This window comes from Poecilia reticulata, linkage group LG16, assembly GCF_000633615.1.
Source record: "Poecilia reticulata strain Guanapo linkage group LG16, Guppy_female_1.0+MT, whole genome shotgun sequence".
Taxonomy (NCBI): Eukaryota; Metazoa; Chordata; class Actinopteri; order Cyprinodontiformes; family Poeciliidae; genus Poecilia; species Poecilia reticulata.
In genome coordinates, this window is record NC_024346.1 from 4,930,856 (window position 1) to 4,949,125 (window position 18,270).

Below are 18,270 nucleotides of genomic sequence, written 5' to 3' on the forward strand. Positions count from 1 at the left end.
ACGCTGTTAGAAGTGTTGCTTTGCAGCCAGAAAGTTGATGGTTGAAATGTTTTTGTGCACTCTTCCTGTGCTTTTGGTGTTTTCCACATCTCTAACTTATCTTTAGGTGTGAATGGAGAGACCTCTCTTGGGAGTAGCTAATATCTAGTCTACGGTTTCCCTACAGCCAGATCAGAGAATGGATGGACTGAAGTTTTTATATTATTTACTGTCACAAGTGTAGCATTATGACTTTGGCTATGAGTCTTCACTTGATGTGTATATGAACAACTTTGTTAGGAATTGCTTTGGGTTTATTGCTTTTTTAAGTCAGACCAACAGGCTAATCAACAGCTCTTGAAAAGTGGAAAATCTGGAATTTGGATATGGATGAGCATGAAAAACAAGAATAGGGTTTGTAGATGACAAAATAATATTAATGGCACCAAAACTAACAAATGATAGAATTCTGACGGACTTTTGAGTTTTATTTTTGTGTTAAAATGCTCCTGGTAAATTGTTAATACCTAATTGGTGCCATTTAAAATACTATTTTCTAGTTTAGACATACAAATGGACCAAAAATGAACACATGAATCAGAAAGTCTGGGTGTCCAAAAGTATAGATGTTTTTATAGATATTTGTAGGAATTTTATCATTTCATAATATGAATTTTTCTTGTTGTGTCTTCCTCACATGGACGGGATTTTAAATCACATTGGAGGATTTTTGAGCCCATGCACCCTGTATGCCAAATCATTCTAATTAGATTCCTATCCATGCTTTGACTAGACCTTTATTTGTAGAGCCTTTAAGAGGTGGACCCACTATTGTGCTTTGGATCATGACTCAAGAAGATGATGCAAAAGCTTTCTCATTGCAGAATATATTTAAAGGAACGCCAGTTTAAGAACTCTGCAAGAAAAATAAACATTATTTGTTGATTTTTGTCTGAAAAGTTGCCACTTAATTGTCATCTGGGTATATTTCATATGGTCATTTATTGAATATTAAGTTATAAAAGGCTCATATTAACATACTTATGAAGCATAGAGAACATTTAATTGCTATTAATATTAATGGATTCTATGTAATTACCCCCACCATTTTACTATTTATTTTTGACAAATTATTCTTAATTGACATTTTAATTAAAGGGTTATGGTCATAATTTTGCATTTTTTAAAGAAATTTTCATTTCATTTGTCTTTGTTTTTTTTTTTTTTTTTACATTAAAAGACATTCCTGAATTGCAGAATTGAAACGTAGTGGAAGCTTAAATTGTGCTCATGCTAGCAGCTATTCATCAAATGCCGAAAAAATCCTTAATCTGATGCTTTGCAAGTTTTTCTTTTAATTTCTTCAAATATTTAGGCCAAAAGGTGTAGGATGTAATCACAAAGCCCAATATATTATTTTCATTTATGTTTCCGCTTATGAAACTTTCCTCGTTTAAATGTTTTCAATAAATTGACTTTTCAAAATACTCAATAGTATTTCATCCCTAATTATTTTATTTTCCTAGATATTTTAATTTCCTAGATTTATCCAGGGTCAAAAAAAGGATACAAAAAAAAACAGGAAATGTTTTGATTGTGATTCATTTATATATATTTCTCATGGTTTACAAATAACTTTAAATGTGATACAGCACATTACAGATTCTTTCCACAGATCAAAATAAATATATTGCACTTAAAAATCAGTAAAACAAAAACTTATTGGGGTCAGATTATGCCAGACAAAACATTAAGAAAAAACAAAAACTATTATCTTCAATTAAAAAAAAAAATCAAAACCCAAAGGTATTTATGTGTACACTGAAAAAAAATTATAACTCAGTTCAAGCTGGACATCAGATAAAGACGTCTGAAAAAGAAAGTCTTCTGCAAACCAAGAAGATCAAATCAAACGTCCATAAACGGCTTGTGGATGTGAAAAGGTTGCACAGGTCATTGTACAGCGTTTGTTTTCCTGGCTCTCTTGAAACATTTCTGAATAATCTGACTTTCATGCAGCAACAGACTATTGTTAGAAGTAAAACCTTTCATTATTTTCACAAAAAGCTGAAAACTAAATCCACATTGGTAATTGTTCTCACATCACTTCAGCCTTTTGCAAGTGGGAACAAAAACCTGCATGGACTAAAAATCAAAATATTCAGGAATATTTTGGTGTATTACCAGGACAGATTTGCAAATCTGGTCTCTCTCTCTCTTTTTTAAATAACTGACCAAAACAGCGAGTTACATGTCAGCTCTTCATGCTTCCACATTTCTCCTCTCCCTGTGCTTTTAAATCAGGACACAGAGTCATTACTTCAAGGTGTAAACGTTGAATCAACTCAACCTGCAGGTAGTTTTAGCCCATCTGAAGGTTGCAGAGACCTTCACCAAATCTCTGCAAAGCTTGACCCAATTTAAACCATTAAATTGGGTCGTTTAGGTCTCTCCACTCTTAAATTGACTCCGTTTCAACCAGTTGATGTTGCTGTTTTTCTTCTCGTATGTTTTTATTATTACTTCTGACTGCTTGCCTGGAAGCAACTTTTAAATGTTTCCTTCTTAAGACGACTGTAGGAGCATTAAGATCAGATACAATTTACTTTTTTGATTTAATTCATTTGGCCTAGACTCCGAGCTCTGCAAGTGCACCGAAGGAGGATGAAATACGTTCTTATATTCTTTCTCAGCTCTGTTGAGGAGGAAAGTTTTTGAAATAAGGTGTGAGATTCAGCTTTGTTGAAATCACTAATTATATTTCATCCTAATGGTGTGAAGTAGACATGAGTCAGAATGCGATTCTCCTGGAATGATGGCCTATTACGATTTCACGGTATTTATGAAAAATTAAAAATGTAATTAGTGGAGCTATTTGCTTGTGTAGAGCCTGCAGTTTGCTGCTAAATGGTTTAAAACAGCATTAGCTTAATAAGTGTGGTGGGTGACACTGTTTTTATTTCCTTTCTTGTAAGCATGGCTGAGATATATGGTAGCCATCCTTCAGCCAGCTGACCAGCAGTGTTTAGCAACAAGTGAGAGAGGGTTAGTGCTGATTATCCTCCAAACAGTGGGAGGAAACTCAAACTTCTGCACTTTCTCTAGAATCTCCTTGAAATTATTTTTGAACCATTTTGAACTGAAAACAAAAACAGTTTTGACAAATTGGTCTCATCCTTCGCCAGATAGTGTGTAATATGTCTAAAATACAAGCCTTGGGGAAACGATAAGTTGCTGCACTCCAGCTTTGACGACACAGTCTGCTCTCACAGCCTCGGTTAAAAGCAGGTTTGTAATTCCTGGTGTGACCAGGCCTTTAAAACAAAAACATTTTGCTCTTTTACACGTGAAGTCCTTCATTCCATGTTAAAACATACAAAGTTAAGCAATGTGTGCGTCTACTGCAGTCAGCATGCGTTCTAGGATTCTTTTTTTTTAATATAATTTACAGCGAGAAACCTCTGAGTAAGTGGATCCCAGAGTGTGTCGTCCTTTTTCTGAACTGTACATATGGCTGGCTCTCCTAACACAGAGGAGCTAAGATGGCTGCTCGTTCCATCCACCCTCCCTCCGTCATTTTTAGGAATCGCACCCTGCGGGGTTTTGCTGCCATTTTAAAAACATTTAGAAAGTGTACTTTGTATTCGAGGGCTGAAATAAAACATGCATGCACGTATTTTTGTCTTGCATTTGCTTTGCAATGAAGTCGTCAGTCTTTTCCTACATCGGAGCTGTTCTTAGGAGTCAGATCCTGAGGGGGGAGCACAGTCTGCCTCAGTTCAACGTGCAGATTCCTCTTCATGTCACCCCACTCACTGCAGGTGAATTATTTACAACCGGAGGGACAGGTGCAAGCCAGATGAGGAGTGATGAGGATTAATGGTCAGACTGAGTTCTGGCCCTCTGCTCTGTGAAGTCATACAAAGGGCGTCATGACTGTGGAGGAGTGGCGGAGTCCCTGGATGGCAGCGTAGGGCCCCTGCTGGAAGTAGTGGTGGTAGCGGGGCATGTGGAAGGAAGGGAAGGACGGCCCGCTGCCCTGCATGGTTCCAGCCAGAGCGCTGGGCGTCAGCGGCATGCCTAGCCGGCTGTACGGGGGCAGGGATCCCTGGATGGGGTGGGGTAAGGAGGTGGTTCCGGTGCCCATGGCTGACAGGGTCTGAGGATGCTGGAAACCTGAGAAGCCTGAGGTGGTGGTAACCCAGGAGCTCAGGGAGAGGTTGTCTGAGGCCGTAAACGCTGATCCTGCAGGATAGAGATAAACAATGGGCTGATAAGATTAGTTAAAGGTGAACTATTATGCTTCCTTGGACAGGTTAGGATGAGCAAAACAAAACCTTTCACACTGAGCTGTTTTCTGGCCTCTTGTCACTTTAAACCCAAATAAGCTGATGCTGAACACAAAACCCAAACCCAACTTTTACACTTACATGTAAAACTGAAAAGCAGAAGTGTAGCCTGCCGTACAGCAAACAATAATGCAGCAAGTACTTTCTGAATGGTGAGTCAGCAACAAAACACTTTCTTTTGTCTTTTCCAGTATTCACTGTACTGCACATGCAGCGGTAAAACCAGCTGACCAAACATGCTGGAGCTCAGCTTTAAGGTCTCAGTCAACTCCCTTGAAGATTCCACAAATTCTTGAAAAGATTTTGCTTGACAATCCGGTCGGGGTTACAGTGGTCCCCGTTGCTGGTGCACATTTTCCATTCACACTATTTTCTCTGAATATGCTGTAATATTTTCACAGTACCCAAATTTTAAGAGTCATTGACTAGGGGATTTTTATCTGTGAGCCATAATCATTAAAATAAAAAAATTAAGAAAATTAAAGGCTTTTCGTTAAACATATTTAAAGATTACTCAGTCAGAGTTGCACAAAAAAAGCATCACTATAAATATGATTCACTCAGTGAATTGAGTTACTGAAAATAATGAGTTTTCAGAGCGCTCACCTCTGGTGTGTGTGGTGTGTCCGTCCTCGCTCAGGTTCTCCTCGTCGCCAGCGTAGGTTCTGATCGGCGATCGGGCGTACGAGTGCTTGTGGATCAGATTCTCAACACTTTCCCTGCAGCAAAAGCCAAAGAGAGAGCCCCAAAGTAAATCTCTTTGTTTCTTTTGTTTTATCATTGCACCAGCAGTGACATGTGCAGGTTACACCCAGTGCTAGATTACCAAGTCAGAGTTACACAGTAGTATCTAGCTTTGATTTCAACAAACCTGGCTTTTTCTACGTAAAATACATAAACAAAATGGGAAAGATTTCAAATCCCGTCACAAATGTATGATATCTTTTCCATGACAACCTTAAAAAGATAACAGGAGAGACAAATCATTAAGCAAAGTTTTCTTATCTGCACAGATGGACTTTAACAGCAGTGACTTCTGAGTGAGTTTTGTCCTCTTTTTCTAATTTGGCCATAAAAAATTATTAAGACACATAAAACAAAATAAATGTGGCATAAACGATCAAGAACACTCCCATATCCCACTGACCTCCCTTTTCCTACAGGACTTTTATCACATCAAGAATCAAATCTAATCTTCTTTAATTAGAGTTGTCAACATATTGTAGTTTTGATAATGAGCCGTCAATCATCAGATGGAACTTCTGTTTTTATCCAAAATATAGAAACAAGCTTTTTTTGGTATGATAAAAGCATAAGCTAGCTATGACGGCGCGTCAGGGCTTTTGCTGATGGAAAAGGGAAAAAAAAAAAAAAAACAGGAGTAACTTTCTGCCAAAAAAACTCCAAAATTTTGAAATTAATCTTAAAAGTTTTAAAAGTTAAAAATTTTCTAGAAAAAAATAAAACTTCTGGGGGAAAATGTCGATGGTCCAAAATCTACCAGTTTTAAACAATATTAAGGAAATACTGACTTAAAATGAGTGCCTATGTGTTGGTGAAAAATTATTTGCAAGTTAGGTTAGTCTGATTTCAAGTGTACTAACATTTTATCACTAGAACCTAGAGCAAAGATAAGATTTAATGTTTTTTGCAACGTATAAATGAATTGTTTATGTGGCGTCACTCAGTAAAATAAGCTCTTGCGTTGCTATGAGTGTGTCTAGGTTGTGTATTTACTTTGTTTTTCAGCTCGTGTGTGTGTGGATTCAGGCACACACATGTATGTGTCATGTATGTGTTCACAGTCCCACAAACTGCATTAGCTCATTTGAGACTTGTCAGGGAGCACTTCTAAACCACAGTGACAGATATTGTTGGGGGAGGCGGTGTGTGTTCATGTGTGTGCATCATCAGACCAATGCGTCCACATTAGCAGCGTCCCTCCTCAGCCCCACCCCTCTGGAGCCCGAAACCCTCCAATTAGGTTAGGAAAGTGCAATATCTGTCAGCAGAAGAGTACAAATGTGTGTGTTTTTATCAGTGTTGGGCCCCCGCGGCGCAGAAGCCAAAGCAAACTCCCACAGTGCATGGCGGTAGGGGTGGGGGGAGGCGGGGCATGCTGGTTTCAATCAGTCACTGCAGCCAATTGAATTACAGTGTGTTTTAGTGCAGTGGCCGACTCCAGACTAATGTGATTTCTGCAGCTCCCGAAGACCAATTGATCAGGTCTAATTCACAGCCCTCACAAAGAGAAAGACGGAGAAGTACAAGGGGGAGGAAGGGTTGTCTGGATGCGTTCGGCGGTCTCTGTTTGGGATCTTTGATTGAGGGAAATGGGCAGATGGCTTGATTTTGTCAGCTGATTTTGGCCACAGTGCCGGAATCGGGAATTACGAGAAGTTTGTGTTTTGACTGCGTCTGCTGAAATCTGCATTCAGCGCGGCGGTTCTTAGTCGCTGCGTTTGTCTGAAACTCCCATTCTGGGAATTCTGGGCATTATTGGGATGAAAACTAAAATAAGGAAAAGAAAAAAGTAGCAGAAGGAAATGTGAAGGTGGACAAAACAATGTTTTGACTAAAAATAGCCTTTCATTGGCACAAACTTAAAGAATGTAGACATTTGAGTTGAGAAACCGATAAGAAGTTTTTTTAAAAGTGACCCATCTTATGAATTATTAACTCACCTTATGTTTCTCATTTTAACAGCGACATGTGAACTTTATGCAGACAGTGCAGTAATGTGCTAAGATACCAGAGCATTTAGTATTTGTTCACTATATGACCCAGTGCTTCATTTAAAATGAACTATTGCTCGATATTAAAAATACATTTTTCAGGTATTTTTAAATCAAGAACTTTAACAAACAACACATTTAAAGTTGAAGTTTAATTTCTAAGGCACCAAAACTCACATTTGTCTGTGATTGATGTCAATTATATCTAACAAATAAGTTTTAAAAATGTTCAGCTTTACTATAAATGTGATCTTTCCTCATTTCAGAAGAATGTGGATAAAGTCGATATACAATCAAATGATTAACCTCATCAATAAGAAACATAATTGTCGTTACTTCTTATACATAATTTAACTTATCCATAATTTACTGGCATCATTGTCATGCATCAGAAAAAATAAGTTAGTGATATTTCAATGTTTAATTGATTTATTTTAGTTTTCTTATGTTTAATCTTTAAAAAATTTTAATGTCTGCAGTAGAGCCCCTGTGTGTTAATAATATTCACATTTAGCCAAAGAAGATTGCACCCATTTTTAATACTTTACACACTTTTAATTAGCTTGAACTTTTCTTATTTGTGTAAAGTCTGTACATTTCCACGTGAGGCAGACCTTTCTTTATTGTTGATATGGTTTTACTGTACTTGTTCAGTAAAAGCTTATTTATTTTTGCAAATCCAGCTTTAGCTTTGAATTATTAAATTGCTACCTTTCTTTTATGGAAACCATTATATACACTCTGTGTCCACTATTGTTTCAGCTGCATTGTTTCAGGTAAATAAGTACATAAATCAAATAAAATTATTTGTTTCATTTAATTTTATTATACAACTCAAGCTAAAAAGAAATAGGTAAAAAAACGACCCATCTGTGAAAGCAGATCATTACGAACAGTCAGGAAAGAGGAACGAAGATCTTAATGTGGAAAAGACAGGAGAAAAAATTCACAAATGGCAAAAAGAGAAAAGAGAGGTTACAATTATGAAAAAGAAAAGGAAAGCAGAATAAATAAATCACTGAATAAAAAGAACAAAAATCCCCAACAATGAAGTGAACATGGATTAGAGGAAAAAGTGAAAAATATGGCATAAACCTGGATGATCAGCATGAAAAAACACTAGAGGAAAGGGATATTTTAAATATAAGAGTGAAGTGAAGGAACACAGAAAAGAGGGAGATAGATGTAAAATAAACAAGATCCTGATGAATAAAATCTTGTGTGTCTTATGAGAGGCCAACAAACAGTGCTGGGCCCAGAATCCCCTGTACCTCTCCATGTCCGTCAGCCGCGACGAATCCCTGAAACCTTTGGCGAACGGGTTGCTGTCGATCTTCAGCTTGGTTATCTGGGAAAACGCACACCAGCAGAAAACATGTTACACACGTCTGTTTCCCTTCTCTGCTCTAAAAGACTTTTCTTTTTTCACTCCTTTGTGTCTGAACGTAACTCTTTTAGTGCCACATTGTCAAATCTAGAGTCAATATTTGTCAGCAATTTCTAAAAATCAATGATTGGCACATCTTCTTGCTGTAAAATAAGTTATTATTTAACTTACAAATATATGTTTAATGAACACCTTTTCTTTGTAAAAAATAAAAAATAAAAGTCACTTGTCCTGGTTTCTATTTTATAAAACCTTTCTACAACATAAAGCATCAAATTAAAACCTTTTTTGCTCAGAATAATGCTAGTTTTATTCATAAAATTAAGAATACTTTAATAAAATAAAAACTGTAGATTATAGACACATTAAAGTATGCGTTCATACTTTAATGTAAACATTGAGTTCAGGATAATCTGCAAGGCGCAAGGACGGCAAAAAATAAGACACAATGAAAAGCAAGTCTTTATACTGCAAACAGCAGAATAAACTCAAATTGATCAATTATTTTAAAGTATGTTCCCATACTTTATTGTGGTTCCAAATATCATTTTCACTTGGTAAATTGATAAGACACAAATCTTAAGCTTGGTCATTTTGAGAACAAGTACCCCGAGCTGCTCACCAGGGGGCGCCACAAATAAAAGTTTTTCACTGCCAACAGAACACAACACTCTCACACACACTCACACTTGAGGATGATTTAGAGAGACAAATTAACCTAACAGTCTCGTTTTTGGAAGTGGGAGGAATCTGGAGTACCCAGAGAGAACCCATGCATGCTCAGGGAGAACATGCAAACTCCATGCAGAAAAATTCCAGGTTGGGATTCAAAGTCAGGACCTTCATGCTGCACAAAGCTGTAGGACTTTAATGATTCTTCCAAAATAAAGATGCAACATCTCAATATTTTGTTTGTATCTTTGATGTTTGTCATCTACCTTTATTTGTGAGTTTGTGTATCTCATATTGTTGAGATTACAACATGGTAATAAATATCGATTTATGATCATCACGTTAAAATCGCCACCGTCTGGTTCAGATCTCACTTTTGATCTCAGTTTACACATAACTCCTGTGCTGATAAGGTTTCTGTGATGAACTCAAACGCTCCTGACGACAAGCAGAGACACAAAGTCGTGATTTGACTTAATTTACTCACCAGCTGGTTCTGATAGGCTGTGACGGCGGTGAAGACCGTCTCGACGAACACAAAGGTGCGAAACTCCTCCGATTTGAGGTTGAGCAACGAGGCGGTGTGGTCCTTCTTCTTAATGATGTGAACTCGTGGCTGGTACTTGTGCATAGAGTTCAGGATGATCTGCAGAGAGAGCAAAAAATAAGATACAATGAAAAGAAGGTATTTTATTCTGCAAACAACAGAATAAACTCAAAACCTGATCAATTATTTTCTTCTTTTGCATCAGAGAGGTTGGAGTTGACTGTTCTCCTTGACTTGGCCTATCAGTCAGCCTCACATGTTGGACCACCGGACATTACCCTTCGTTACTGTTTACACTGTAAATCACTCCCACCAACACTAACTGGACGACCTCCAGGTCCTTAACAGATGCAGCGCTGCCTTCTGTGCTAATTTGTTGTTGTTCCTGAGGACAACAGACAAACTGAAAGGGTTTGGTCTCTTAATACTTATATGTGTATAAAGACATAATAAAGAAAAATGACAAAAGAATAAAACTACAGCTCAGCATAAACCCAGTAATAACATGATTAAAACATAATCGTTCTCGTTGACTGACATCATGTAAGAAGATGATTTCAGACATTAAAACAAAACCCAGTAAAGATGCTGGTTAATTTGTGTCTATTTTCAGTTTTCTTTCAATTTGAATTAAAGTTTCCCAAATAGAGGAAATTTGAGCCTTTGACAAAGAGGCACGCCCTGATGATATGGTTTCTTAAAACATTATGTGTGGTCAGTAAAGTGTTGGACAAAATTGTCAAATTAAGGGTTTGCAAACTGCCGTTTAATGTGTCCTGAGTCCAGCTGAATAAAACTCATTCACACATTTCCAACCTAATGACAAACAGTATTTCTGGTATTTTTAGGGCCTTTCTGCTACTTAGAGCAACTGAAACTCAAATCCTGCATTTATTATTGTATATTTATTTTGAAATATTGACTGGTTCTTTATCATTTTTTATCAGATTTATTAGGAGCCTTTGAGCAAGGTCCAGAGACATACTGAAGGCTCTGGAGCTGCAGACTCCTGGCCTTTCTGGTAAAAATAAAAGAGAAAGAATGGAAAGGAGAAACGCAAAAGAGGTGGCAGAGAAAAAATTAGTAATTTTGTTCTCAGCCTGCAAATCAGATCTTATTTATCCACAAATTCAGGTCATAACTGCAAACAGTCAACAAAAAAGCAAAACACTGAAATATGATCAAAAGGAATAAATGAAATAATCATATGAGCTACAAATAGATCGCATTGTTACAAAAATACAGCTTAGCGTATTTAAAATTAATAAACAAAATGAATTAATTGTTGCGTGGATTTAATTTGCGCTGCCATAAATGTCTTAAACCTGGTAGATATTTTTTTTTATTTCTTTTACTTTAAGGTTTTAAATCTTAACGTAATAAGTAATATATAAAAATTAAGACAGTATGATCAAATAAAACTGGATTTTTTTATTTTTTTTTTTAAAGTATTTTTCTGTTTTTATTGGACACGAATGACTCCGTGAGGGTTTATGTACTTAACTTCCTTGTTTTAGCTGTGTGCCTTATAGGAACTATATGTATGTTTTTGTCTGACCGGTAAGTCAGGCTGTTTTCGCCATTTTAATTCTTTTTACGGCTCCATAAAAACCTAATTGTTGTAATCTTCGGAGGAAAATAAAAGTTGCTCTCACATGTCCGTGCTGGTCCAGCTCGTTGTTCGTCAGCTTGACCTTCTCGAAGGAAACCATCTGCTTCATCAGCTGCTCTCCGGTGAACGGAGAGTCCGGGTGGACGTACAACCTGCCGGAGGAGAGCACGACATCTCACATCTGATTGGCCGAGAGGCATTCGAAGCGCAGCCGCCACGACCAATCAACGCGCGGATCTTGATTGACTCTAATTTGCACTTTTCAAACGTTTCGTCGTAAAACATTTGACTAAATCCTGTCGTGAGAAAGAAATTCGTTTTTAAAGGATACAATTTTTAGTTTTTCTTGAAAAATTGCAGAATTTGATTTATGATAACGTGCCGATTATCGCCATTTATGCACGTTACTCTTTTACATTCAGGTGTATACTAACGAGGGAAAATATTGACGAGATTTTTTTTTTCAGTAAGAACTGACAGTGTCCAGAATCTGAATAATTATCCAGATCCTGAAATGATTTATATAACTCTGCAATTACACGTTAATTACATGAAAAATAGATGGCTGAATGGTCGTTTCTTTTTTCAACAGATAAAAGAAACGACCACGCTATTGCTCTCTGAACAAATAATAGGTAAGCACCAAACGTATGGCTGTTGCATGGAGACAGATAATCGTCCTGTATAAAAAAAATAATAATAAAACAACAAAAACACAACAACTTTAATTTGTTTATATGCTTTTAATTAGGTAATGTTATGATAATTTATGTTAAATTAATATTATTCTATTATTAGTATTATTATTTCCAGACGTCCCAATCAAAAATTTCACTGAGACTTGCTGAGATTGATACTTCAATTCGCCTCTAAGACTAACTTAAACAATATTTGTTTAAATCTTTACATCTTCACCAATTTTAAAGAGCTAAAAACGTGACTTCATTTTGCGAGTTATTGGGAAAATAATCCTGAAGACACCTGGACAGATGGAGCGTGTTGGGGTCTTTACCTGGCGGGCAGAGGGGGGTCGGCCTTGCCGGCCACCAACCAAGAGGAACGGTGATAGGCGTAGCGGTACCGCTTGTTGTCCACCGGAACAATGTCCATCAGGACGATGTACTTGGAGTCCTGGTCCACTCCGGAAAAAGAGACCCGGATTGTAGGAAACATCCGCCTGTATGTGACATATTTTTATTTATTAATTAATTTATTTATTTATTTATTGCAACAAAAAAAAAGAAGATTAATAAGAAATCCCGCTTGGCAACATGAAATATTATTTCAAACAAAATAAAATACATTAATATTAAATTAGTATATATATATATATATATATATTTTTTTTTTATTCTGACTAGTCACAAATAATATAATGCTGGTGGGTGTAAAATAATAGAATAATTGAACATACTGACACCAGAAAAGACAATAAAATAGGCAATAAAACACGACACAGAGGGCAGTACGCAACAAGTAAAAACCAAAGTAAAACAAAAATATGGACAAATAGCAGTAAGAGAACTGAAATCTGATTTTTGAATGACTGAAAAAAATACAACCAAATCTTATGTTACGATCAAATGATGAGAACTATGTTAGATCCTCATGTAAGGCGAGACTTCCCAACTGTGGAGGAATTGCGATATAATAAAGCCAAGTAGTGACATTTTCTCAGCTGTTTGAATTATGTTACATTTAAGGAAATTGCATATGCGCAGAGTAAAAATCCCTTCAGTTGCATCAGGAATTATGCAGAAAATTCAGGGCGTTTTTCCTCCAAATATAACATAATTCAAGACATCACTTTTACTGTTAATTAAATATTTTGCAATTTTGTCGTGTTTGACCCAACAAATTGGCAAGTGGTGATAACATGCAAGCGATTTTGTTGTGGATTTTATTCCTTCGCAGTCTCAGAAAAAAATTCGATGGATTGTATTTTTGGTATTTTTGTCTTTATATAAAAAAACAAACATTTATACCATTATTCTAATTTCCCCCATTTTATTTTGTATTCTGTGATATTTGATATGATCGGAGTGATAACAGAGCAGCGCATCCAATTTACCTTCCAGACTTGGTGATGATCATTTCAGTGCCGAGCTCGTGGAATTTGTCCCACAGCTCTTTGGTCTCCAGGCTGCACGAGATTTTGGCCATTTCCTCGCTGGGGATGCCGGGATTGGTGGGGATGAGGGGCTCCGTGCACACCGCGGGCGCGCTCCCGCTGAAGTCCCCGTGCCCGTCCAGGGATGACAGGTCAGCCAGAGCCTGCTGGCTGCAGGAGGATTTCTCCACAAATTGCTCTGGTTTGATCAGAAACGTGGATGCGTAAAAAAAGAAAAAAGAAATGGAGAGTAACCGTGAGGATCGTCCTGATGTTATTTTAAATGTATTTGGTAAGAAAAAGAGATACAAACCATTCTAAAATTATAAGCGTATCAATAATACGAATTTCTAAACTTAAATATACTCCAAAAATAAAACCGTGCACAATCTACAGAATTAAAACAAATAAACAAACAAACAAACAGAAAAAACAAATCCTTCATGTAATTTACGTTTTGTATTTTAGAATCAACCACAGTTCGAACAGAAATGGGAAAAACAATCATATAAATTTATATTATATTATAATTATTATAAATTATCAGTTATAATAAGTAAATCCACTTAGAACAACAAATAAAAAAATGAACAAAAACCGGATTTCTGTGAAAACTACACATCACTTTTAGGAAAAAACATCCCTATTTACACATTTTCGTCTGGAAAATTCCGAAGACCTCCTTTGTCGCACAAAATTATGTATTAATGTACTTAAGGCCCTTGTATTTTCAGAAAACAAAATTATGATTTTATACTTTCCATCAGTAAATATTGGCGTCTTGAATAAATATAAGTGCTTAAAAGCTTAAGGAAGTTCATTGTAATCACAGGATTCTGTCACAAAAGAAGAACATTAAGTAAAAGCACTAACTTTTCTCACATTTTGGTGCTTCACTGGATAAAATCTTAAACTGTAATTGTTTTCCTCAACAAACTCAAACACATTTTCAAACGGTGAAGCTGGATTTCTTACCCAGAGGTTTGATGGTGTTCTCCTCCGCCTCCTTGTCCTTGCTGGACTTTCCGCTGGACATCAGGGCGGCTATGGAGAAAGCGTTGGCCCGGGATGAGAGCTGCGGCTTCGGGGATGACGTGTACTCCATGTCGGTGTGTCAAAAGGCAAAAATATTCCCCTCTGATAAAATAAAAGCAGAAAACCTCCAGAAATACCGGCCGCTTTCGGCTCCAAGCGGCAGAAGGAAGTAAAGATTGAGGGAATTACGCGCAGTTTCTCCCAGATTTCAGGACTTTCTTGCGTACAGAGTTTACAGGCGCAGACAGGTTAACAATCAGCACTCAAAAAGACAGCAAAAAGGTGTTATTGCTGCCGATGTGGGGGTCTTGCTGGATTCATGGTGAAGGAAGAACGCACGGCTGACTCCTGGGGGTTGTCAGACCTGAGGCCGGCGGCTCTTTGGGACGCTTCGGTCTGCTCCGGTCCAGCCTCCCCTTATTATTCCAGTCTGCCCTCCAATCGCTGCCTCTGGCTCCACGTCACGCTTCCACTGTCTCACAGCGGCCCTGAAAGCGAGCAGCCAATTAAATCACCTGCTGCTGCCAGGCTTTCTGATTTTTTTTATTTTTTATTTTCCAAGTCAAAGACAGACAGGGAGGCAGAGACAGAGAAGAGAGGGAGATTGGAAGTAATAATGTGAGAATTTTATGACTGCAGAGGCTGATGACAGATTGAAATGACTAATATATGCAGGAAAAATCCTTTGATGTCTTGAAAAATAAAAGAAAGTCTGTATTAACCTTTCCTTAGATTGTATTTTCTCTCAGTTCTTTTAGATATCAAGTCAGGCTGTGAGTGAAAGTTACCAAAGAAGAAACTGAAATTGAATTGTAGAATAAAAATTTCACTCATGTGTTAAATGATTTGAATAATTATTTTTATTATTTCTTGTGAATTTTAAGAAATTTAACGGAACCTTTAAGATCATTTGTGCAGCTGTCCACATTTTAAATTGAAAATATTGTGATGATTTGATTGATGATTTTAGGTAAATGTGTCAGAAAAAATACTTCTGCACACACTTATCAAACTTTTCATAACAAGATTGTTTTTTTACATGTTTTGCACAAAAATTTAGACTTAGCATAATAAATAAAAATAAACAATTTAAAATTTTGGGCAGAAATATCAACATAAACAATCTGATTTAACCTGCGTATTGTTTTCATGAGTTTTTTTTTTCTTCTTTTATTAATTATGTACTGCTGTAGTTAAGCTATAGCTTCATGCAGCAGCTTACTGTTTGGTTTTCTAAAAGCAAAAGTGTAAAATATTTTAGGTTTGTGTCACATCTTTCATGCACAAGAAATTAAAAAAGAAAATATCTTAAAGTCGAGAAGAAGTGTAAGTGATGCCTGGAACATTTAAAATACAAATTTTAATCAAATAGATCGGTCAGAATAGCTGATATGTGATAAATAACTAAAAGGGTGAGGCTTAACTTTGAGGCTGCAACAAACAAAAATGTATTTCCAGCAATGATTTAGGAAAGTCAGCTGTTTCTGGATTTTGAACAAACATGGATCGTTTTTGCAGGTCTTATGGTGAACGCAGCAAGTTCCCCATTAACTCTGATGATGTCATGCTGTGAGGTCATTTCTGACCCACATGCAGGAAACCACTCAGGACGAGATAAACAGTTTTGAATAGACCAGCAAGCAGAGGACTCGGGAGTGAAACTTTGGAGGACATTGAGGTCTCAGATGGAACAACGCTTTGAAAAATCTGAGAAATATTTTCTTGGATCCTTGCTTGACCATCAAGTTCCCTTTTGCTCTGTGGTGGATTAGGAGAATGGAAAGAGGGCGTGGTCTGACAACAGGGCGTGGTCTGGGCAACCCGCTGCGCAGGCCACGCCCCCTGCCCAGACCACGCCCCACAGGTGGACAATCTGCAACTCAAGTAAAGATAAAAACAAACACGGTCAGCACACTCACACTCCAAACTATAATAAATAACAACTGATAAATCTAGTTTGAGCAAAGTTTAGATTAATTCTGCTAGTAAAAGGTATTTTTGATGAAATGTAGAAAAAAAAAATCTAATCTCCCAGATATTTCTATTTCCTTGTAGATTGGAACATTTTATGTTGTCTCCGTTTTGGTGGGTGTTGATTGGTTCCCATCCAGGTCATTTGAGAAATCAATGGTCTCTGAGACTTTGACTCACAGATGAAAACAAAATCCTTGTGTGATCTATACTGCTAAACAACATGATTTATTCCCATTCTAGATATTATAAAACTTGCCCTTGCTATTAGTTCATTTGACTCATATGAGCTAACAAAAGCTAATATGAGTCCATTTTTTGAATTGCTTGTATTGTTGCTGGGTTGTAATTTTTGCTTTGTTTTATCAAAACAACTCTCTCTTTTAATAAATAAAGATAAATATATATTTTTTTAAAAAGTGGCCAGATTTTGCGCACACGCCTCCAGAGAGTGCATATAGACTGGTAGCTGAGAGACTGAAAGCCACTGTGTGCTTTGGGCAGGTTGTAAAAACCTGTTGCTTTTCACACAGTTGGCAGGTTTTTGGAAACTTGAGAGGAAAATTAATTTGAATTAGTTGTCATTGTGTAGCAGGCACCAGCAGATTGTTGCGCTATTGCACTCATCTTAGTTTATTTATTTAGAAAAGTCTATAATCTGTCAAACATCACATCATCAATGATTAGTCATCAGTTAATCAAGTGTCACTTTTTAGTATGGCTGTAAAACAGAAATCTCAGTGCAAAATCATAATTTAAAAAGACAGCACCACAAATCGGATCAATACAAAATATCGATAATATCGAAAACAAGACGATATCAGTATCGGATCAATATCAGCCTGGTAAGATTGATACTTTAGTTTCAGATTCCCGTTTTGAAATTTGATCCTATTTTTGAATTGCAGTTTCTCAACTCTACCTCAAGAAAACATATTTTTTAATTTGCTCTCAAATAATATTTTTTGATTACTTTGGGAAGGTGAACTCAAATCTTGTTAATATGTTATTAAAGCGTTTTTGTAGATATTGATACTTTGTCCAAATTCTATCCGAGATTTGAACAAAACAATTTAAAGGAAAACCATAAAAACATATAAAGATCAGAAGTTTCATGACAAACTTAAATAAAAAATACAATTTTGAATTAATATTGATGATATATGCAGAATCCCTAACATTAACATCTGACCGTCACTCACTTTAGTCACTAATAAAAAGCAAACCCAACACAAGTTTTTCCCCCTGTGGGAAGCAAAAAACATGTAAATGTTTGTCTTGAAACAGTCGATGCAATGCAAGCTGAGATTATTTCCAGGAGCACCTGGCACCTTGTTCCCAAAGCAGTAACCTCTGTGTTGCCTGTTTCTGTGTATGTCCTCAAAGTCACCTTTACTCCCCTCAGCGAAACGGCGGCTCACACCAGCAGCGAGCCAAAGAGCGGCCAAGCAGCTAAACCTATTAGGGGACTCCTCAATGCAAATCTGCTGGTGCAGATATTTAATAAGAGACCTGCACTGGCAAATGAGATTACCGCGCAATTGGCAGTGGATAATGTGCTAAAAGCTTTCCCACTTAGGCGTCACTCCTTACCGAATATTATTCACACTTTGAGGGGCCACAGGAGCCTTAAAGAAGCATGGATGGATGGATGGATGGATGGATGGATGGATGGATGGATGGATGGATGGATGGATGGATGGATGGATGGATGGATGGATGGATGGATGGACAAATGGAAGGAAGGAAAGAAAGAAAGAAAGGAAAAAAGGGGGGAAGAGGAAGCAGGAAGGAAACATGGACAAAACAAAGGATAGGACAGGAAGGAAGGAAGGAAGGAAGGAAGGAAGGAAGGAAGGAAGGAAGGAAGGAA

At 37.0% G+C, this 18,270-nt stretch overlaps 1 protein-coding gene across 2 annotated transcripts; it reads right to left on the reverse strand.

The window, feature by feature from the left end:
• Positions 1 to 1,602: 1,602 nt before the first annotated feature.
• Positions 1,603 to 14,798, reverse strand: tbx20 (T-box transcription factor 20). Of its 2 annotated transcripts, none has more exons than XM_008430925.1 (8): positions 14,367 to 14,798; positions 13,353 to 13,590; positions 12,294 to 12,458; positions 11,325 to 11,433; positions 9,610 to 9,768; positions 8,335 to 8,411; positions 4,935 to 5,047; positions 1,603 to 4,224 (listed from the first exon to the last, which is right to left on the reverse strand). In XM_008430925.1, exons 1-8 carry the CDS (start codon positions 14,494 to 14,496, stop codon positions 3,896 to 3,898), a joined length of 1,320 nt encoding a protein of 439 aa, XP_008429147.1. In that variant the 5' UTR covers positions 14,497 to 14,798; the 3' UTR covers positions 1,603 to 3,895. The 2 variants fall into 2 exon arrangements, with proteins under 2 accessions (XP_008429147.1, XP_008429145.1); XM_008430923.1 differs by having other exon boundaries at positions 4,935 to 5,050.
• Positions 14,799 to 18,270: the final 3,472 nt, after the last annotated feature.